At 40.0% G+C, this 16,116-nt stretch overlaps 1 protein-coding gene across 3 annotated transcripts in view; it reads right to left on the bottom strand.

Annotated features, from left to right (window-relative positions):
• LOC128734130 (cAMP-dependent protein kinase type I regulatory subunit) overlaps window positions 1-16,116 on the bottom strand; it is a 71,349-nt gene that overhangs the window by 17,624 nt on the left and 37,609 nt on the right. The window contains exons 1-2 of one of the 3 annotated variants that reach the window (XM_053828160.1): window positions 10,573-10,641; window positions 9,124-9,642 (exon numbers count right to left, since the gene is read on the bottom strand). The exons of 1 other annotated variant lie outside the window; for it this stretch is intronic. In XM_053828160.1, coding sequence (XP_053684135.1) covers window positions 9,124-9,135 — 12 coding nt within the window. In that variant the 5' untranslated portion in view covers window positions 9,136-9,642; window positions 10,573-10,641. Of the gene's footprint in view, window positions 1-9,123; window positions 9,643-10,182; window positions 10,198-10,572; window positions 10,642-16,116 lie in introns of those variants that run through there. One more of the 3 variants, XM_053828161.1, reaches the window with a different exon arrangement.

Here is a 16,116-nt window from a genome sequence, read left to right as displayed (position 1 = left end):
AAGGGGTTTCCAGTAAGGCGTATAAGTGCGTAGCAACCAGAGATTACTTTTGTAATCATTTACGAATTAATTAGGTAATCAATGGTAATCTGTAGAGTAATCAATGATAATCTTAAGTAATCATTGGTAATCATGATTAATTTATAGTAATCACAAGAGATTGATTACTGTTAATCAGAGGTAATCAGTAAAGTAATCAAAAGTAACTTTTTTCTACGGTGCGTAGTAATCGTTGCTATTGGAAACCCCTTGGGAACCACAAATGATTGAAACGCGAATGGCCGAATCGAATGTTATAGAAAGTATTCGCGGTCGTTGACTTGCTCAAATGTTGGGTATATATTGTCCTGACTCGCTACCGCTAGTTCGGACTCAACTAAGGAATAATCCCTACTAGTCAGTAAACCTAGGAGAATGCATGCACCCAAGTAGAGTTAGTTTTCGGTGAGGTTCAGCCAAGATTTGGCCTTTCGTGGTTCGACCAAATAAGAGTTACAATTTCGGTCTTTTGTGACAGTTGTTGAAATTCGGCCATTATTACTAACGTCCACTATGCTTACCGTCCATTATGTCTAAAGTCCGTATGCCTATCGTTCGAATGCCAGCATTTACATGCTAAAGTTTTGTTAAATAAGTAGGTAAATTATGCGATATATAAAAGACTAGTCTGCCCATAAATGAAGAATTGACTAAAATGCCACGGACATGAAATTCGCCTTCCCGCTCTTACGCCCCCACTTTAAAAAAATTTTCATTACTTTCCCCTACCGCCCCTCCATCAATTGTAGACCGTTTCAAAAAATATTAATACTTTAGTCTGTAAAGAGGTAAAGAGATCCTGTTACGCCGGCTGTCACCGATAGCACAAGGTTTCGTAGGGAATTATCAGGCGGGTTTCATGGGGGCTCGCGCAACTACGGACCAAATGTTTACTATCCGACAGATCTTGCAGAAATGTCGGGAGTACAACGTGCCCACACATCACATCTTTATCGATTTCAAAGCAGCATACGATACAGTCGATCGAGACAAGCTATGGCAGATAATGCACGAATACGGTTTTCCGGACAAACTGACGCGACTGATCAGAGCTACATTGGATCGAGTGATGTGTTTCGTACGCATCTCTGGGACACTCTCGAGTCCCTTCGAGACGCGACGAGGGTTGAGACAAGGTGACGGTCTATCCTGCATGCTGTTCAACATCGCTCTTGAGGGGGTGATCCGACGAGCGGGCATTGAAACGAGAGGCACGATTTTTACCAAGAGTAGCCAACTTCTAGGCTTTGCAGATGACTTCGATATCATAGCCAGGAACTTTGCGACGGCGGAGGCAATCTACGCCAGACTGAAAGCGGAGTCTAGGAGAATTGGGCTAAAAATAAATGCGTCGAAGACCAAATACATGAAAGGAAGAGGCTCAAAGGAAACAAATGCGCGCCTCCCACGGACGGTAACCGTTGACGGCGACGAACTAGAAGTGGTAGAAGAGTTCGTGTATTTGGGATCGCTGGTGACCGCGGACAACAACACTAGTAAGGAGATCCAGCGGCGCATCCAAGCGGGAAATCGGGCCTACTTTGCCCTTCGTAAAACGCTACGATCAGGAAGCATACGCCGCCGCACGAAGCTAACAATGTACAAAACCATTATTAGACCGGTAGTTCTTTATGGACTTGAAGCCGTGACGCTGCTTACGGAGGACATACGCGCCCTTGCCGTGTTTGAGCGGAAAGTGCTGCGGACGATATTTGGCGGAGTACAAACTGAAAGCGGAGAGTGGCGGAGGCGTATGAATCACGAGCTACAGGCACTGCTTGGGGAGACTCCCATCGTACAAGTTAGCAGGCTACGGTGGGCCGGACACGTCGTAAGGATGCCGGACGACAGTGCGACGAAAACGGTCCTCTTCAACAACCCCACCGGCACCAGGAACAGGGGGGCCCAACGTGCACGATGGCTCGACCAGGTCGAAAGCGATTTGCGACTTCTGAGACGACTAGGAAATTGGCGACGAGTGGCCCAAGACCGAGTTGAATGGAGACGAGTGCTTGAAACCAGCGATGCCAGATCAGCGGTTTTCCCGCTAGATTTAGCGGGATTTCAAGTCGGACAGCGGGACTTTTCAACCAAACAGCGGCTAGCGGGAATCTAGCGGTTTTCTTAAATAACTCAGCGGGATTTTAGCGGGATCTCGAGTTAGCAATATTTGGTAGGCAAGAAGAATGCTGAAAGAAAGGTTGTCAGCAAAACACTTCGTTTAGTGACATTCTAATATCTGCTCATGCATTGGCAGATGGTTCAGTATATTCTGTTGATTAGAAAACTCCGTGGTTTTTACCTAGAATGGGATGAGTTCTGACAAATACTCATTAGAACTTTCTGAAAAAGTAGACCACCAAACCAATCCGTTTTGTGTATTCCTAATTTTTCCACAAACTAATACGTTGTCAATGGCAAAATCCAACTGATTCATGAATTGGAAACAAAAGAACACTTATGTATCTATATACATCATAGTTTCCTATATACCGCAGCATTTGTGTGATAACAGATCCAAAATAAATCGGTACATCAGGCTTGCCATACACTTTATCCCTTCGATTTTGCTCTTTTGATTACTGCATCTCAGCCAAGCAAAATTTGAACAAGTGATGTATGGGGCTTTTGAAGCATTAGTTATTATCTACAATACTGTTGAAGTGCTATGCCTATTACTATGCCTTTTGTATTTATGGCGCTATAAGGCTGCCCTCTTGGTAGCAAAAAGTGTGCTCTTTTTGCCACCAACGGAATTACAGTCCTACAGCGTCGTAAATATTAAAGATAAAACTTTACTTTCTTCGGCAATATTGTAGATAATTAATAGCTCTACAAATGCCCTATACACCACTTTTTCAAATTCTACTTGGCTGAGGCGCAGTAATCAGAAGAGCAAAATCGAAGCGAAAAGTGTATGCCAAGCTGAGAACATTTTTCCTAAAACAAAACATCAGCGAGAACAAAGAGCCGATGCGCTTTACAGATATTTTTGATTTTTGGGTACTTATAAAGATTGAAACATATCTTCTTTTGTCACCAAAACCCATAACCATTTGCCAGCGTTGCTGAAATTTTGCATGATTTTTGTCGTAGCTAGACACAGAAAAAGAATTTGTACTCAAAGCTTTTTTCAAAATTTTCGCATGTGTTCTTAGACTCCTTAATCTTATAATTCTTGCGAAATTTCGTATTTCATTATATGAGGGATAACAAGATATTTCTTTTTCTGTTTCCTGAAGCCAAAAACCTCGTCAAAATGAATGCAGCAAATTTGCATAATGTTCATTTAATCGCAACGGCTCAATTTCAGCAGATCATCTTAATTTCAAATACAAGCCTACACTGAAACGAATATTTTTTATTTTTTAATCTGCACCAAAAACGAAAGAATAATGACTTTTGATTCAGCGGGATTTCTAGCGGGAAATAGACTCTAGACAGCGGGATTTCAGCGGGAAATCAAACTCTGGGCAGCGGGAAAATAGGTAATCGACCTGGTAACACTGCTTGAAACAGCACGAGCCCCTCTATGCTGCTGAAGAAGAAGAAGAAGTAAAGAGGTTTTACTCGATAATGGCAACCTATTTAATGTGCATGTCACCAGTTATAGGTACATGCTGGAGCCATGCCATTGAATTGAAACAGCGATACATGTGGTCAAATTCCCTTCGGGAAACATTTTCAACATAGTACAATTATTACACTTTCGACGTTACAATTATTTTATGCTAGTGAGTCTTCGAAATGGTTTTAAACGATTTAAAACAGTACGGAGGCACAAGTGAGGACAAAGTACACGACGGAACAACTAATCCGTGCACCCCAAAGAAGTTGCCAGCGAAGAATCAGGTTCAAGCCCTTGAAACTAGAAGGTAGTAGCAGCTACTACATACCGTCGATAATGGGAGCTGCGAATACTACCATCTAGGCTGTCGTGGCAATGAAAAAATGGGTGCATATTATCATTTCAATTTTGGATAAAATGGTGCATTGGCCCGTTTGTAATTTATGGGCAGTTGTAGGCCACATAATTATTTGTTTTGAAAAAAAATTCATCAATTTCTGAGATGATCAATTTTGGCAAATCGATTTTTAGTTTTCGAAATGCTTTTTTTCAGCGTAGGTTTTTTGTTATATTTCAGTATTTTTTATGAAATCTATTTTTTTCTATTTTCTATTTTTTTCTTATCTATTTTTTATTAGAATTTGTGAAACATTTTCAGTCAAAGAACTGTTGGGGCCGCATGAATAAAACAAATTGCTTGTCGTTTCGTGTGTAATTTTTATGAAAAAAATAAAGCACTCTTTTATTTTTAGGGCTTGAAAATAAAAATCAGACAACGGAAACAATAAGTAGGGTACGGGAGGGTATTCCCTTCACGCTACTAATTTCGGCATACATTACCTTTTTTGGCTACACTTTCCCAAATAAAAACTTTGCCGCTATATAACAATACTGAAACGAATGTAGCACTCATAGGCTTTAATCTGTTATAACTATTTTCATAAAAATGTAAGTAATTTGCTAAATTTTATTCAATAAACATCAAAACCACTGTTTTTCCACTAGCACGTAACCAGGCTGAAAAAACCAGCAGCAGCAGCTTACGCGTATCCGCTCTTGATGATGGTTTGGAAAACACACAATTATGATCACGTTTACTTATTCTAGAAACTAAATAGCTGTGAATATGCTGTCACAGAACAATTCTACTTCTTTATATCACGGAAGAACACAAAAATTCGCCTCTGATATGAAAATATAATTCCATTTTCATTCGCTACCCATTAGCAGCATTTTGTTTTTAATTCCAGCATATGGTGCGTTATTTACACTACTACCGATATGTGAGGCCTGAAACGTCTGAAAAGCTTCTATCGTGTTGACATAGCTAGTGTTTGAGTGATAACCACTTGCTTCTGGGGCTAATGTATACGAACGATTCAATGATACACTAGCACCAGCAGCAAGCTGTTGTCACTGCAAAACTAATTATCTTCAATGAGCCCGGAATGTAGGCAATAGCGACACGTCATCCATCGGTCCTCTTTTGATCTGTTTTTGAAAAGCATCAAATCTGTGTGCATCATATTTCGGCCGGTCGGATTTAAAAAACACAGACACCACTATAGAAAATGGGCTCAATTTAGCCGCAGCGACTTCATCATTTCTCGCGACTATAACTCAAGTTCAGTACCGTTTCATTAAAACCAAAATACATGCCGATATTCAGTAAATAATATTCTATCAACTGGTATAAAAATCTTGTCTCGAATAAATAAAGTTTCAACGTAATTCCTGAATATTATTCAGGCTACCGTTTAATGGGCTGGTAATACCCACCCGTACCCTACTTCCTGAATGATATAGTCCCTAAGTTGATAAACGTTTCCTCTTACCAACGCAAATATGTAGACATATAGCACTCTTTAGACTAAGAAGGTTAAACATAATTTTATACAAATTGATTTTTTTTGTCTGAATGTTCACTACTTTGTATTGCTTTAGCGTTTTTAAAAACGAATGGACCAAACCCAAACGGGAGATTATTCAATATTATTCATCACACTTTAAAACCATTGCGATTAAACTTACGAGTGGTAATCCACGGTACTGTATTTTTCGATTCGTTTAAATGATCAACTTTAACGAACTGCCGAGGAGTGAGGAAAAAATTTCTATATAAACATATAAGTAAGACAAGTTTATCAATTTAGTAACACTTCATCAAGTGTTTATACTACCGTATAATCAATGAACACACTAAAAGCATTAGGAGCTAAGTTTCGAAAGGATTCACCTGCCTTATTTAAACAATTTAAAATTGGGTAAAAATCCATCTAATTGACAGTCACCTTCTGTTCTTGCCAGTGCTTTAGTTCCTCTTTATTGTGCGATTTGACATTCCGCAAAAAGGTTCCGTAGCAGTTGTGAGCGAGCTTTAGCACTCTCGAACCCAGTGCAGATTGACTAACTTTGTTTGATCTAAATGCCGCTACGAAAGAATGCAATCGCAGGCTATGTACATTGCATCGTTGCAATTAGCACTTTAAATGTTGCTTGATTATCAGAGAAAATGCAAATATTTGCATGTTTATATCTTATTCTCAAGCAAATAACCAGACATTTAATTATTGCAAAATTGACTATAATTTCATTGGAACTGATATTTTCGTTCCAGGGCCATTCATCCCAGCACCAGTGTTCGAATCGCTGAAAAATATCGTTGGAACTAGATGAACCATCTGCCAATCCCAATACTTTGTAAGGAGTAGTCCTCAAAATTAGCCATTCAATTTTGATTCATTTACAGTATCGTCTCAGCCGAGCAAAATTTGACAAAGTTATATATGTATGAGACATTTGTAGAACTAGTTATTATCTACAATTGCTCAATAAAGTTTTACTGTATCTTTTGTAGTTACGGTGCTAAAATGCTAGTAGCTCATTACTAGCTAAGTGAACGTTCACTTTTGGTAAATTTCCGATAGAGGAATATGATAGTTTGTCTTATGATGCCAGATACTCAAAGTTATGGCGTACGTATTTTTTACGGAATCACATTTAACAAAAGCAATAACAGAGAGTGATAACATTCACTATCGACAGAATAGATTCCTGTAGAAAATATCTGGAAACATGAGCTTGTCTTATGGCGGTCGGCTGCTGAAAAACACGGTAATGTCCCAATGTCAGAACTTTTAATGCATGTATTTTATGCAAGATGTTATTCAACGGAAACAAACTGTGAAATTCATTGCCAATACAATGGTTTCAGTGGAGTGTGACCAAGTAATCAAGTTTATCCCATGGTGATTATGTGCATGATATTTGCGGGGTCTTGCCGGGATGAATCCTGATTTATTTTATTCCAAGGATATTCTCACAGAAGGAAGCGACTCGTCGTTTTTAACAAACAACGAATCCTAAAAAGAATTCATTCTCCTTCTACAGCTAGAATTATGAGAACATTTTGTCTGGGGTTAAATGCATAATACAACTGAGAGTAGCAGCTTTCGTACTGACAGCCGCTGTAAATATAATGAAGACTTGCGTCTGTGATTCATATGGATTGATATACGATTACGAATGACGTAGGCGATGTTTGGGTAACCTGTTCGAACTACTGATAAAAAATCGTTGAAAAAGATTTTACGTGCATACACCAGTGAACTAAATAACATAGATATCACATGTTCAGTAGCTGTGTAGAGGAAACTTTTTTTTTACGTTTTCTTTTTCATTCTTGAAAACGACAATGCTGATAGCGTCACGCATATCTGTGATAAAGGCGAACGAACATGGATCGCAAAAAAAAACAAACCACCAGCTGACACCTTTTACATAACCAGCAAAAAAATTTCAATCCACCAACTGTCTGCTTTGTCTTTCCTTATATGACATAATCCGTTTATTTTTCGGTGTAAAGTTTTTCCGCTGTTGCTGTTAAACTTTTTTCTTATTTTTTGGGCAAACACGTGGAGAATTATATACCTATATATAGAAGATACTCGCATTTCGTTCTACGAGAGGTGACAGGGAATTTGGTATTTCTGTTTGGTTGTGATCTTGAACAAAAAAAGTCCTCCTTGTGTCGTACCACTTGTGTCGCTAGGAATGAATGACAGGAAGCAATTTAGTATTTAGAAATTCATTTTGAAATGCAAGTTTAAAACAAATTGCCAGAGTTGTTTTATTCCTCTGTTAAAATTTAAAACTCTTTTCCTTTTCTTTTACCAGGAACCATAGGAAAATGCTTCCAATGCTTGAGGCTTGCTCCAACTATAAGAAAAATAAATTCACAAAGAGGCAAGCGCCTATTGTCATACCAAACTACCATCACCTATATAAATATTTGAAGATAAACATTTTTATTCATAAGTTTTATGCTTTTCCTCAAAATTTGCACTATATCAGCCGTACGTGCCCATGTCTACGAGTAATCCGGGTCTGGTACGACCTATGCTGCTGTATATAATGTAGCAATAATCCCAGTAGAAAACCAAACTTTACGAGCAGGTTTGTATTAGATTATAAGCAGATACTTTGTTACGCTGATAGCTGCAAATTATGTTCGTTACACGCCCACATCTAAGTGAATTGGGGACCTGGTGCCCAAAAACACACACCTGCCATGGCTATATTCGGTATCTCTCTATGGCCTATTCATTGCGGTGTTGCTGCCCTTGCCGTCCGATAACCATTTTTAGCCGCTGAAGCATGTTTTTGGAAAGATAGGTAGCTATTGTGCATGTCGAAACGTGACGACCGGCTCCGGCGATGACGGGAAGCAGCCAATAATATGATCTGCTGTGTCGGTGCGTAAACCGACGAACGAATAAGATCGCAATTGATATGTCGTCTTGGCTTGTCGAATTCATAGTCGTCGAATGGCCGAATAGCCGCAGCGCACGACGCAACCAGTTGTCAAGTTAAAGTGGACCGTCTGTTAGACCGACAGGTTTTTTGCTGATCGCAAGGTTTTGCGATCGAATGAATTGGATACGACAAAATGTCTGCTTTACTGTTCAAATAAAGTTTTAATCTGATGTAAATATGTTGCTGACACAGCCAAATTTACTTTCCTGACCCTGAAGCAAAATCCACAAACGTAGAAGAGTGATGCAATAATCAGATTGAATTTTCGTTTCAAAGTTATACGAATATGAACTGTTTTTACTAATAATGGAGTCACTCGGTTATCTGTGAACAATGCAGTCTTTTTTATAACTTAGTTTTTCAGGAACATGAAGCTTTACATGATGTTACTGATCCACATTACCCTTACACGGAAAACTACTCAATGGTTGTAATAAAAACAACATCTCAAAACACCGTACTTCTCCATTAACGGTGCCAGAGTGTTCGAGCAAAATACATTGACATTATAGCGATTGTAGGCACATCAATTGATATCAACCGCGACGAATTATTAAACTCAACGATATGGATAACACCCGTCAGCAAGGGGCACACACAGTCGAGTGTCTCCAATCAGACACAGTAATTTAGTCTCATTCAAAAATAAATAAATCACCATTGAAAATATGCTTATGTATTTATCTAGGCATCAATCTAACCTGCTCACTCATTTCGGCCCAAACGTTATTTTTCTGCAAACGTGAGGGACACTACTGGACTGGATTTCTTATTCGCCCGCGAAAATTCCACTCAGTCTATTGGCTCCTTCGAGCGGGGGACGGGCGGTCGGACTGCTGACACAGCTGTTCTCGTGCAGTGACGTCTCCGAATAAAACTGCAAACTCACACTCGCGGGGCAATAAACGGTCACTATTTTCACACAGTTCTGCCTTCAACTTTACCGCTTTGACACAGGCGAGAGAAATGCAGCGTGCGTACTATCCTGCTAACAAACGGAAATTTGCTTTTCACGCCTAGCAAGCAGCTGTTGGTTTTTCTTCACAGTGACTTTTCGCCGTATTTTGGCTACACACTTTCATGGAAAACCATCACGAAATGATGTTTCTTTTTCGGTTTCGCTCTCCTTCTCGGCTACGACTGTTGTTTTGCACTATTCACTTGTGGGTAATTTTGACGAATCCGACAGAACGGATCTATTTATAGTATCCAAATGCGATCTGAAACGGACGAAGGTGAGTCGTTCGCCGCCGGTCAAAGAGGATTCCTTTCTTTGGATCGAAAAACTACTTAGAAAACGATAGTGTTTATTGTACCAAAATCAAACTCAGAATAGGCGCTTTTCGGTTAAGTCGAGTCGATTTTAGTGTGTTGCTTAACGAGACGAAAGAAAAAATACGTGTCTAACGCTGATAACATAAGCAGTAAAATTTTATTATTTTATTATGTACCATTATGTAATGGCATGTGATAAAACATGTTTTGTTAAATTTGTATGGGTATGAAGCAATCAATTAAAATGTGTTATAACCTTCATTATTTTCTATTCTTTAAATATTACGTTTGATCTACGCGCCTTCAACTGAAAGAATAATATTCTATATTTCCACCCTGAGTAAGGAATCCTCAATTTGAAAGTTATTAATCGTTAACACTCAAATTAATCAAAAAACTATTGGGTTATCCTCGATGTTGGAAGCCGAAAACTATCCATTCCTCTTGAAAAAAACACTACTTAATATTTTTCCACCAAAGGTCACCTGCAATCGAGCGAAATTATTTCACGTTCGTTACTTTTCGATCGAGTCGGACGGACGGACAACTAATTAAGTTAGTGGAAGCACAGCACCCACAACGTGCGTTTCTTCTATTCTTCACTCAACAAAGCTACACCTTCTTCTTATCGACGGCACACCAATTTAGGCGGTAATTTACTATTTAAATTACCCGCAACTTTGGGTTGCTGCGGCGGAAAAACGGAAAAACAAATATTGGTTTTCATTAATTCTCTTATTTCCGTTGACTATTGTAATAAATTTTTAAGCACGGCAAAACAAAAACCTTGCCGCGAGTAACAATCTCGTTAGAACAGCTTATGAATAGATAAAATTTTAAATCGTGAGAATAAAACTTGGCAAAAAAGCACTAACGATGATATCCTGGAGTTCCGGAGAGCACGCCTCAACACGCTTGCTACCGCCAAGAAACGCGCCAGTCGACTGAAAAGTGTTGCACTCGAGAAAAGGAATGGTGATATATGTCTCAGACTTTGGGCTGTTGCTTCTATGTAGAGCGAATGTAACAGTTTGAATCACGCTATGCCGCTGCTGCTTGGTTGGAGTATATCTCCTGCCGCGAGGGTGGTACTATAAGCTGGTTATGTTCCACATACACACGTTGTGATTTCTTTTTCCTATGCTTTTCAAGGATTCTAGGGTATTAGTGCGTTTATTACAAAGTATGTAGGTGATGTTTTATGGAAGATTTCCCGCCATAAAACACACAGCCAGACACAATATAAACTGCACCCGTACACACGTATTGCGCCACTTTCTCCACTTTTCATCACTGGTTGGTTTATTTACTGTTTAAGTTTATCTAGACGTATTTAGATTTTAATGCGCTATTTTAAAACAGATTTCCTTTTCCAAATTTCATTAGAATTACTAAAAACTGTTCAGACACGAATGCACTAAAAGGTGTAGAATCTCTTCAACAGACAAGCAAACAACATTAAAAATGGTTGCCTCAAACGCAGTGAAAAATTATAAGACAACTGCATTGTAGCCCGGTGCTACGCTACTAATACTATAAATTTGGGGAATCGTCCCGAATATGGAAAATGCATTTTCTCCGTCTGCTAAGCATCCTGCTAGACTTATCAAGAACAATTCTCGTATATTTTCTCCATACAGCGGGTCTTAACCCACCCTACGGAAACGCAGAAATTTCCTCACCTACTCTATTTCCCTAGGCGAGTTCTCCAATCGCCTTCTCCTATTCTGCCGACCGGTAAATTACACTCCGAGCATGAGTTCCTTATTCGTTATTTTTCTTGCGCAAGTTTATTCGCAAGCTCATGCCTAAGCAGAGAGTGAAAAATTTATAAGCAAAGTTAGTTAGGCGGAGAGCGTTGCTCGCACTCGCACCAGCACCTAGCTCTTTAGCGTTCATTGCGGCTAACTCTAGAACTCGCAGTGGTGCTTTTTCTTTTCTCTGATTTTGTTCAAATTTCCTTGATTATTCCAGGTTTTTCCAGGTAATTTCAAATTCCCTGACAATTCTAGGTTTTCCAGGTTTTCCCAGGTAGTTGCCAGCCCGAGTGACAATACAATGATGCCTTACGGTTGGCCTCGGACATAAGTGGAAGTTCGAACAATGCGATAATCTAAACTGGTATCAAAGTCTCTTTCGATTTTGTCTTTTTTGGAAGGTTTTCGCATAGAGAGGAATAACAGCAATATAACCAGAGCGCACGCTGCTTGTAGCTGCTATATGCTTCAGTATGATTCGTGTGTCTCCGTGTTTTCGTGGACAAAACACACGTGGTATTTGTAGAATCTAGTATCTGTAGCAGGCAGCATGTACGTGTTTGAATTTCAATTTCCACTTCTGTTCTGTACTCGAAGTACTGGCCTGAGTCTGTCGTCGTATGCTCGAATCCAGCAAGAAGAGACTGCTAAAATCCAATCGAAAGTAGAAGTCGGATGAAAGTAGAAGATTAAGTCCAAGAGAACGGTATGCAGTACTGAGACCTTGATTTGCTTTAATCATAGCGCACGGTTGTACGTATTAAATTTACCAAGAGCAGCAATTTACAAACTGAAAGTTAATTTAGAAGAGCAGAAAGGTGCAGAAAGTCTTGCTGTTTCCCCTGGTAAACTTTTTATCAAAAAAAAAAATCTAGATATTTTTTTCGCTTGTTAGCTTTTTACGAGCTACGTTGGATCGAGTGATGTGTTTCGTATGCATCTCTGGGACACTCGAGTCCCTTCGAGACGCGGCGAGGATTGAGACAAGGTGACGGTTTATCCTGCATGCTGTTCAACATCGCTCTTGAGGGGGTGATCCGACGAGCGGCATCGAAACGATTATTAGACTGGTAGATCTTTATGGACTTGAAGCCGTGACGCTGCTTACGGAGGACATACGCGCCCTTGCCGTGTTTGAGTGGAAAGTGCTGCGGACGATATTTGGCGGAGTACAAACTGAAAGCGGAGAGTGGCTTAGGCGTATGAATCACGAGCTACAGGCACTGCTTTGAGATCGTACATCTAGCGAAAGTTAGCAGGCTACGGTGGGCCGGACACGTCGTAAGCATGCCGACAGACAGTGCGACGAAAATAGTCCTCTTCAACAACCCCGCCGGCACCAGGAACACGGGGGCCCAACGTGCACGATGGATCGACCACGTTGAAAGCTATTTGCAATTTCTGAGACGACTAGGAAATTGGCGACGAGTGGCCCAAGACCGAGTTGAATAGAGACGAGTGCTTAAAACAGCACGAGCCACCCCGGCTCTAGGCTGAGGAAGAAGAAGAAGTCATGTGAAAAATGAAAAATTGCACGAACTGAACAATCTTGACGTTAGGCTAAAAATGTATTGAAAATATTGACTAACGAAGGTGAGAGACGAAATCGCAGCTCTCAATTTCCGGTTAAGCCTGTTCGTTAACCAATTACACCACTATGCTGTCTGATATTCCGTAGTTAAATATCAAGTTTTGTTGCGCTCACCCAACATTGTTCATCTCCACACAATTACTTTTAATAAAGTATTTTTTATTGTTCCTGAGACAGGTTCGAGCGAATAAATCACTCGATTCTCTTGGACAATCACCTACAAAAATTCATTCAGAGCCGGGAGGCTCTTATCGTATCAAGAATTCCTCTTCACTGTACTCGGTTTTGGGCTACTCGTCGTCAATTCGATGAGCGTCTCGACACACAAATCGGCTTAAACATGGTCTAACCATCTAGCACATTGGGCCCCTCTACTTATGATGCTGGTGGGGTTCTTGAAGACTAAACAGTCGTCCTGCATCCTTACGACGCGTCCGGCGCACCGTAGTCTTCAAACTTTCGCCAGGTGACCGAATGAGAATCTCTCTAAGTAGTGCTTGCAACTCGTGGTACATACGCCTACGCCACTTTCCGCCATCCGATTGTACTACACCAAAATTAGGACCCTCTCAGGCCCTTGGGGATCTCATATATTGGTTTACCTTTAAACCAAGGCAGGCTGGATAAAAGAATACTCCATAACCCCTTATTAACCATGCGACGTATTTCGAACTCCACCAATACTGGCGAGTTGAGTTATTTTTTAGACACAAATTGTTCCTCTTCCTCCGTCTATAGCCAAATTGTGCCTCTTTCTCGACTATCGTCAAACCACCAACCGAGAAGTTTAATTTAACCAGTTTACTAACCGGGACGACGAAAGGTGGTGGAGGAGACTCCAGTTCCTTTATCCAGTTTGATGTGGTTCAAAGGTCAATACCTGCGATCTACAAGGGCCTGGGGAGGAGAAGTGGGTTCAAATCCGGTAATAACTAGCTTCGATTATAGTTTGGTTTGATCCGCGGGTCCCCAATTTGGATAAAAGTTGCGACACACAACTTCTTACGCGTTGCTTCAATGATCCTCCCTTATCTAATTTTCGGCTCTTTGATTCGAAGTTTTTCTACTACCCTTCCTTCAATTGTATCAAAAATAAGTTTCAAAAGTGTCAAGTGTTCCGATTTTTACGAAATTTCAAAAGAACGCTTCGTTCCCGTTTTGGTCCCATAAAAAACCGGACTCTCAAATTTCGTTTCGATCGCACTCCGGGCTGGAGCTTCCGGATTTCACCCGGTCCGAAGTTGATCACTACAAGAAGGGGTAGGTTCCAATAAGGAAAGGCTTTGCTTCTCGTTCTTTATGGAGATTTCTAGCAAGAAGATTGAACAATCAGCTTGTAGAGTAAGGAGGGGTAAAGTGCGATGGGGGTAAAAGTGCAATTCAATGATTTATCGGTGCAGATTCCGGGTAAATTGACTAATCTAACGTAAACTTTGGTTGCTTACGAAGCATAGTTGCTGAGTTATGTGAAAATGTTATTTTAGGGCGGTTTTGATGTAATTTTTCGTTAGACGGCAAATACGATATAGACAGGAGGATATTACTTGTTGAAAATTTGTAGCAGCGTTTTACATCACTCACATATCTGTTTTGAAAATACGGTGAAAAGAATTCACAAAATATATTTCGCTTTTCTATAATTTAATCAAACTCCGTCAAGCGCCTAGCGGGGTAAAAGTGCGATTCACGGACGAGGTAAAAGTGCGATTCATGGACGAGGCAAAAATGTGTGCTTCACAGATGTTGACCGAAGGAAAACAATGTTTTTCCGCTGATGAAACAAAAATCTGCCGGAGACTGCAATACACCAGCGCAGACTGAAGATAATATGGTTTTGTTGGCTACTGCTGTGCTAATTTCATGGATTCGAGCTTCGCACTTTTTCCCCGCGGTATTCGTACTTTTGCCCCGCTAGTGGGGTAAAAGTGCGAACCAGCACTTAATCAGAAGAATAAAGAATTTATTTGGCATAACACTATTATTCCAGATGATTTATAGTTGAATGTGAAGACATTGAGTTAAAATTTCAAAATTAATGCATATTAAAAATTCGATAATTTATGAAACAATTTACTGAAAGTAAAACGAATTTTGGTTTTTATGGCAATAGAATTGCACATCTACTTGTTAGTGACTGAAGTTTTTGAAGCGTCTTAGCAGAATACGAAAATCCAATTAAATTCTACTATGTATATTTATTCTTGACAGATACGTATTTCGCCTACGACTTGCAGGCTTCATCAGTTCATAGTTCGAAAACAGACACTGAAGAAGCCTGCAAGTCGTAGAATTGAATTGGAAAGTTTTCTTTTTTATTTAATTTCAAGTACTTTTTAGTGCTCAGATTTTTAGGACTACCCCAGTGGCAGCACAGTCCGGCCGTAGGAGCTCCTTCGCCGCAATGCCAATATTAAAATATCTTTCTTTCTTTACTCTGTACACAACACCACCACCGCGTTTGCTGTCGTCACATTCGCGTATCGTTCAATAGCACACGTACGACCGACCGACCGACAGCAGCGCGTTAGAAAACACAAGCAGAGAGTACCTATGCGGGAGAAAGAGAGCGCCTAAGTGTCGCGCATGTCGTAGCTTCCACTAACCGACGACAGGTACTTACTTGTTATGGTGGGTCGAAAAAGTCCACTTTTGTTTTTGCTTCTACCAAAGGAAAAGCCGACTATGTTGTTCTACATATGTGCGATGCTCTAGTGCGAGCGACTCGTATCTGAAGATGGAGGGAATGGTGGGGTTTACCGACTGGCAGATAGTTTTTCTTAAATATTTGCCGGTCAAAAAAGTTTTGCAATATTTTTTTCCGGATCCCAATTAGATAGATATAATTCAATTACCTATTTTAAAAAGCGATTAAATTTGAAGACTTGAGTTGCATGATAATCTAGTGTTAGGTATACAATTTTTTTATCAACAACTTTTTGACCAACAGCACCGCAAACCCAATATAATGTTTTTATCTTAAAACTCATCAAATCTTTTATGATAAAAAATTTATTTCTTTTTGTTCTTTGCCATTATTTGCGCTCCAAGACATTACACATATTCAAATTATT

Source organism: Sabethes cyaneus, chromosome 2, assembly GCF_943734655.1.
Source record: "Sabethes cyaneus chromosome 2, idSabCyanKW18_F2, whole genome shotgun sequence".
NCBI classification, from domain to species: Eukaryota; Metazoa; Arthropoda; class Insecta; order Diptera; family Culicidae; genus Sabethes; species Sabethes cyaneus.
This window is presented reverse-complemented; position numbering and strand designations above follow the sequence as displayed.